Source organism: Octopus bimaculoides, chromosome 6 (assembly GCF_001194135.2).
Source record: "Octopus bimaculoides isolate UCB-OBI-ISO-001 chromosome 6, ASM119413v2, whole genome shotgun sequence".
Taxonomy (NCBI): Eukaryota; Metazoa; Mollusca; class Cephalopoda; order Octopoda; family Octopodidae; genus Octopus; species Octopus bimaculoides.
The window spans coordinates 93,243,240-93,251,527 of NC_068986.1; the positions used below are offsets into that span (position 1 = coordinate 93,243,240).

Here is an 8,288-nt window from a genome sequence, read left to right on the forward strand (position 1 = left end):
TATATATATATATATATATATATATATATATATATATATGCCCACACATGCATATACACATGTCTACATATATTTACACATACACACACCTCTGTTTTTGAAGGCAGTTGATGATTCACTCCGTTGCTACTCAGATTCATATCATGTGCTTTCAATCGCTATATGAACATGAAAGACACACACACACACACACATACATGCATATATATATGTTTAGATACACACACATGCATGCACACACACATGACATGCATAAATATATATAACAATGGCTATAACTCAACAAAAACAGTATAGACATGTAACATGCTTTCACTATGTAATTATATCTCCATACTGATGCATATCTCTGTGGAAAATGCATACAGATGATGCATTTATCTGGATATATAAGTGTTGATATTCAGTGTTGTATGCATGCATGTGCTTGTACTTATTTTGTTTTTGAATAACCACACAACAAACATATTAGGGTACTCCAATAAATATTTAATAGTTACATCATCTCTTTAATCCATCCTTTTTAAAAATACCCAATATAATATTCTTAAAAGAAAGCTTCTAGCATCAAAATCTAACTTTGACCTTTCTCTCACCTGTGTTAAGTGACAAACTGAATTGTTATTATCTATCAACTGTCTTTTGTGAACGATAAAATAACTCAACTACCCTTGTATACAAAGAATCTTGATTAGTCAAAAGAAAGACTTAAATCAACACAAATTGTGACTTGGTTATGATACATTGCATACTTCTTTATTTACATACCTGACTAGATCATGAAAAATAACAGCTTCCTTTATCAAACCAGAAAAACTGTCTCCACCATCCATTTCTTTTAACACACACCCTACAAGCATATATATTTCTCCTGCCCTTTTCCATCCTCTACTTCCTACTCAACCATTTCTCTTTTCAGCCTGCACCACACCCAGTTCTCTTTCACATTGTTCCATCTATGAAAAGATCACATTGACAAAGACTGTATAAATCCAGAAAGACAAAATTCTACCACTGTCTGTCTGATGATGGATAAAAAGCAGAAACTTTGAAGTCACTACCAACCTTTTCCTTGTAAATACATAAGAAATGACAGCAATATCATTGCTTGTTGCTGAGTAATTTTCAGAGAGGCAGAACTCTGATACATATGTGTGCATACTCACTCTTTTTCTCAAAAACGTACATTAACACATGAAATATTTTGGAAGGACTTCTTTTCCTGTTTCTGCCAAACAAATATATTCATAAACCTTTGGTCAGCCTGAAGCTATACTAGAGAGTAATTTCCAAGGTGCTGCATAGTGGGACTAAACCATGTGGTTTGAAAGCAAACGTCTTGGCTATGCAGCCATTGTAAATATGTGAAATAAGATAGTCCTTTACTTGAGAAACAAGTAAAGGAAGGGCATCCAGCTGTAAAGCAATTCTTCAATAATATTTTTGCTTAACTCATAATCTATGATAGCATGAAAAACGTAAAATTGAACAAACACAGATCGTTATCTTCACTGTTTTAACATCCACTTTTCCTTGATACACACACACACACACACACACACACACATGCATATGCATACTCAATTTTCCATGCTATATACATATATCTACAATTATCTATCTATCTACACACACACACACACACACATACATATGTGTATGTATTTATGTATGTTACATATATACATGTACACACACACACATACACACATGCACGTTTTCCCGTACTATATCCATACATACATGCATGCATATATATATATATATATATAAATACACACACACACACATGCACACACACTCTTATATCTAGTGAAAGATTCTATACATACACACACACACACACACGCATGTACCTACTCACTGTTCCATGCTATATACATGTATCTACAATTATCTATCTATCTACACACACATACACATACACATTTTCCCATACTACATACATGCATACATATATATATATATATATATATATATATATATATATATATATGCACACACACTTTTATATTTACTTACAGATTCTATACACACACACACCTACACACTCACTCAAACTTTCACATATACACACTTATCCATAGGCATGGAGTTTTTTTTCTTTTTTTTCTTCTTTTTAAGCTGATAACAGTAAAAAAAAAAAGGTTTGGCTGAACATTATATTCTATCTCTTAATAACAACGTTTTTTCCTCCTAGAAAGTTTCACTGTATTTCAAAGCAACAGTATTTGCAGCATCAACAACAACAACACAAAAAGATACACATATGAATTTGATTCACAACACAATTAGCAGCTGAAACGTTGCAATATTGTGTTAGGTTGTTGACGTTGATGTTGCTGTTGTTACAGTGGTACTGTTGTTGTTGTTGTTGATCCTGTTTCGTGTTATACTGTAATTACCTTAGGTTATTATGCCTGAAGAAATACACATGCATATCCATATGTATGCATGCATGCACACACATGCACACACACACACACACACACATATTTCTTTCTTAGTAAGGATGTATATTTAATATATTTTCATATACTAGAAATATATATTTGTGTGTTTATTTATATATGTATGTGCACATGTGTGTGTTTTATGCATACATGTATGTATGTATGAGTGTATGTCTGTATTGGCAATATATACTATGCATATATAGATACAGACATATATGCACACACACACACACACACACACACACACACACACACACACACACACACACACACACACACACACACAAACAAACATACATATTTCTTTCTTAGCACAAATGTATATTTAATGTCCATATATACTAGAAATATGTGTGTGTGTGTGTATATATGTGTGTGTGTGTGTGTATATGTGTGTGTATATATGTGTGTTTCATATATATATGAGTGTATGTCTGTATTGTCAGCATATGCTATACAATCACACACACACACACATACATGCACAAACACACACACATATACACATACACGCACAATGATTTCCTTCTATCGTGACTCAGTTTCTTTCAGTCACACACACACACACAAGGTATGTCGCTACATTTCTTCAGGCTATATTGTGGAATTATGAATGATGGTGGAAAATATTAAGTTTGTCACAGAATATGCTAAGTCCATGGATACACTTCAAACGCTGGTTGTTTTTTTTGTTTTTTTTTTTTGGTTAAGGCTAGTCCCATGACTGGACTTGTTGTGGTTAAGAAATCCTTTTTAATGGGGGCTACTACACATCATAAAGGGAGGTACTCAAAGTTTCTGTGGCACGAAAGCTGTTTTAGAGGCTAGAGTCAATTTCTGTAACTTGTGATATTCAAGCTTTTGAGAGTTGGATGTGTTCCAAAAGGAACCATCACTAGTAAGGGCAAGTGGACAATATCTCTGATTTCTACTTAAGACATGTTGCAAGTTGCTTCACTTTCTGGAATTTTTCAGTCAGATGAAAATTTTAAGTCCTGTGGCTCTTAAATGTATGGCTTGATTTTATTAGCTTTGTTCCATGTTATTGGGATAGGGAACATTTCATTCTTTGGTTCTTGAGTTTGCAAAGGAATTGTGGTACAAAGGTGGAATTTTGGACATCTCCCTTATGTGTTTTAATGTACACTGTATGTATTTATATGAATAATACATAGTCTATTGACTAGTTTTTGCTTCTTGCTAGACCACTGGTAGCAAAAAGAATTTCTAAATATTTTTTGCTACTCTGAGATTTATTAATAATATATATATATATATATATATATATATATATATAAATTGAATTTTTCCCTGTAAGTTTTGGATTTATTCCCTAACATATACTATAATCATTTTGAGATCTCAGAAAATTTTTTCTGAATCTTCTGATTCTTTTAATGTGCTGTTTGCCTGGTATTAAAATGATATTAATTAATATCAAATCTTTTACCCTATTATTTTAATATATATATAATTCCTTGTGTATATGATGAATAATTTCTTGTGTTTTTTTCAGTCTGACTTTGCCATATACATGTTGATACACATATGCATGGATACATCTACACATACATGCACATTAACAGAATGATTCCTTGTGTCTTTTCAGTCCAACTTTGCCATGGGTCGACTTCCACATAATTGCAAAAAGGTTTACATGTTAGACTTTGGCCTGGCCCGCCAGTATACAACCTTAAATGGAGAAGTTCGACCACCACGTGCTGCCGCTGGCTTCCGGGGTACAGTACGCTATGCTTCAGTAAATGCACATAAGAATAAGGTAAGTCGATACATTTTACTGCACAAGACAAATGCTTGTGTGTGTGTGTGTTGGATGCCATACTGTGAGGTGATAAAGCTCTCCAGGTTTGAAGTCTTCTTGTCATCAGCCTGGAGAAATCATACGAGGAAAGAAGTCTTCTTCCCACTACTGCAGTCTCCACGACCACCACCATTGTTGTCAGACAATCACATCAAGATATCAAAGCTATGAAATAATGCATGATTAATTTTTTAAAATGAGAATAAATAAGCTTTACATTTGATATAGAAATCTGAATGCTAAAGGGTTAAAGAAGCTAGAAAAGTTTTCAAGGAAATTTGAGAAGGTGCAGGAGTGGCTGTGTGGTAAGTAGCTTGCTTACCAACCACATGATTCCGGGTTCAGTCCCACTGCGTGGCACCTTGGCCAAGTGTCTTCTACTATAGCCTCGGGCTGACCAAAGCCTTGTGAGTGGATTTGGTAGACGGAAACTGAAAGAAGCCCGTCGTATATATGTATATATGTCTGTGTTTGTCCCCCCAACATCGCTTGACAACTGTTGGTGGTGTGTTTACGTCCCCGTAATTTAGCAGTTTGGCAAAAGAAACCAAATAAGTACTAGGCTTACAAAGAATAAGTCCTGGGGTTGATTTGCTCAACTAAAGGCCGTGCTCCAGCATGGCTGCAGTCAAATGACTGAAACAAGTAAAAGAGTAAGTACATTAAATAGGTTTAGTTTTTGCACCAAAAGTTCTTACCATGATTCATGTCTCCAATTAAAAGACTTCAGGATGCCTTTCAAAGGGAGATTTAGCTGCTATGTTATGCATGTAGGTCAAGCAATGACATCAAAGCTTTTATTCATAGCAGATGTGGTATTTTGAGTATCTTGAGTGATCCTGTAACAGGCACTCCCCTCATAGCAAGCAGGTCAAGTGATTATGTAGAAATTTCTTTACTGCTTACCACAAAACTGACATTTTTTTGGTCAGGTTGCTCCATAGTTAAATGATTAACCATTTTTGATAAAAAGGAAAAAGAAAAAAAAAATCACCTACAACTTCCCCTATTTCTGTGATACAAACTTCTTATTTTAAAATTAAAACATTCCATCAAAATTTCATGTTATGTTCCAAACGCCAGCTTAATAATGTGCGAGTTATTTCATTAAATTCTTCATCATTTTCAAAATTAATTCAAGCTAAGACAGAAATATGGTTGAAGGAAAAGGGTTAAATCCTTTCCTTGAATAAAGACATTGTTAGTTTTTTTGTTGTTGACCATTGAAATTTTTGCCTTTTTTTGTTTACTTATTTATGATGATGATTTATTTTATATTTTTGTAGGAAATGGGTCGACATGATGACCTGTGGTCATTATTTTACATGCTGGTGGAATTCATGGTTGGGCAGCTGCCGTGGAGAAAAACCAAAGACAAGGAGCAGGTGGGAACCATGAAGGAAAAATATGACCATACGCTTCTCTTGAAAAATATGCCATCTGAATTCCGCACGTTTCTTGACCACGTCAGTGAGCTGGACTATTACGACAAGCCAGACTACAGCTTGTTACACAACCTCTTCGATCAGTGCATCCGGAGAAAGTCGATTCGAGAGAGCGACCCTTACGACTGGGAGAAGCTGTCCGGCGACGGATCCCTCGCCACTACTACCACAACGACATCACCCCCAGTCGCTATCAAACAGACCCCTGGAGCAATACCTGCGTGAGTAGGGGATAAAGGGAGAAATAGAGCGAGTGAGAGAGAGAGAGAAGGGAGTGGACATTCATAGCTTCCAATCATGTATGGCTGAGTATGACGAAGTGGAAGGGTCTTACCAGTGATTGTTAGGTCAGAAGATTACAAGTCTTAGTCAATGATTGTGCAGTAAAGAAGTTCTCCTTACAATCAAATGATTCCTGGTTTGAGCCCATTGTATGACACTTTGATTTAGTGTCTCTTAGTGTAGTTTGCATTGACCAATACCTTGAGAGTGAAATTTGGTAGTATTTGAAGTAGCTCACCAAATACACCAACACACATACACATAAATGTATTAGCACCCTTATCACAAGTAGGTCATGCAATTAAGAAGAAATTTCATTGATTACCATAAAGCTGACATGCTTTGGTTTGTTCAGTCCATTATTATGTGATTAAACTCCTTGATAACAATTCAAAATATATAATGTGTATATTGGCAAAATATCTACACACTGTTAAGAAAATTGGTGATAAACCATTTCATCAAACAAAAGTACTTTGTGGTGATTAATCTGCCTGAGTTGTACAGACAGTCCCTTGTCTGTATCATTATTAAAAAACAAAAAGCAATGAACAATGTAATTGGTCGGTTGAAAAACTACAGCCATATACATTATCGTGTTCATTAAAATGTGATGTAAAATAATAAGTAACTCTGTTCTATTCTGTAGTGATGGTCTTTATCTGATAAAGTAGTTTAAGTATTTGAACATTAAGTTCAGCTGCTAATATTACTGGTTGCACATTCGTTGCTTTGTTTAGTATTGGAGCCTTGTCACTGCAATGGCTCTTATCTATGGCTCAGGGCTTTGTATGAACTCCTCCACCGTATTACTGGTATTTGTTATCAGTTGTCATCACCCGGCACTTTTGTACTATGGTGTGGTCTGAGAAAGACACTCAACGTTCCCCTTCTTCAGTTACCTGGTAGCAATTGTAAAGCTGGTATTCAAAGACAGACATAAGGAGAGAGAGAGAGAGAGAGAGAGAGAGAAAATATTTAAAAATACAGAGAGAGAGAGAGAGAGAGAGAGATAGAAGAGAGAATTGGATGCTTGGTGCTTTTCAAATTAGCATGGTGGTGCAAAAACCCAAAATCAAACCTTTATATTGTACATGAGAGAATATATATACAGGGTGTCCCCTGAAAATGATTACACATTGAGTGATTATAAAATCAGTGTTTATTAAAATACATTTCATTTTCAAGATTTAATAGAATCTACAGACACAATTTAATTTTTTTTTAATGAATGCTTGTTTTCAAACTGATGGCTATTCTGGACCAGTTACTACTGATAATCTGAAGCAATGGAACCACAAGCACCTAGAAACACTTTGTTCAGTATTTCTGCATGTTCTTGATCAATGGCTGCCTTCAATTTGTCAATTGTTGTCTTTTTGATACCATAAAATTTATTGTATAAGAATCTAGTGATGTGAGTTCTGGTGAATTGGGGGGTTTTCTATTGAACATCTTTACCCAGTCCACTTGTTTGGGAAAATCTCATCAAGGTAGGTTCTTACTATGGGTTGTCTGGAGGTGCCTTATCTTGCTGGAAATAAGACTCTGCATCTTCAAAGTCCTTTTGAATGCTTGGCTTGACACATTGTCGCAGCAAGTTCAAGTAAACAGGGCCATTCACAGTACTGTCAAAAAAGAGCAGGACAATTATTCATTTTGCACCATAGTGTTACTCCTGGCAAATCAATATGATGTCTTCCAAAATAAACATATTCTCAGGTCCCTTGTGGGTGTAATTGTGGAAGTAAATTGAGCCATTTGACTTAAATGTAGCTTCATTACTCGAATCTTTGTTGTAAACAATGCATTTTCTATGCATCTTCCCAAGTACCACTTGCAAAACTCCACACCTTTTGTCTGGATAATCTTCATTGAGATCATGGACAATTCTTGGAATGTAACTTTTCAATCACAGTACAGGGTAATCCGAAAGTATTGTTACCCTCCTTACATATTGTTTATTATTATCATAAGAAATTTTTCGAGCGAGACCGTTGCCAGTGCCACTGGACTGGCTCTTGTGCGGGGCCGTTGTAGGATTTTCGAGCAAGATCGTTGCTGGTTCCCCTGGACTGGCTCATGTGCAGGCGACACATGAAATCTTTTAAGTGAGATCGTTGCCAGTGCCCCTGGACTGGCTCTTGTGCTGGTGACACAAGAAATTTTTCGAGTGAGACCGTTGCCAGTGCCCCTGGACTGGCTCTTGTGCGGGGCTGTTGTAGGATTTTCGAGCGAGATCATTGCTGGCTCCCCTGGGCTGGCTCATGTGCGGGTGACACA

At 35.9% G+C, this 8,288-nt stretch overlaps 1 protein-coding gene across 6 annotated transcripts in view; it reads left to right on the forward strand.

Moving 5' to 3' along the window:
• LOC106876343 (uncharacterized) overlaps window positions 1-8,288 on the forward strand; it is a 394,374-nt gene that overhangs the window by 303,857 nt on the left and 82,229 nt on the right. For all 6 annotated transcript variants that reach the window (XM_052968977.1, XM_052968976.1, XM_052968980.1 and 3 more), the window contains 2 exons: window positions 4,066-4,236; window positions 5,565-5,944. In XM_052968977.1, coding sequence (XP_052824937.1) covers window positions 4,066-4,236; window positions 5,565-5,944 — 551 coding nt within the window. The remainder of the gene's footprint in view (window positions 1-4,065; window positions 4,237-5,564; window positions 5,945-8,288) is intronic.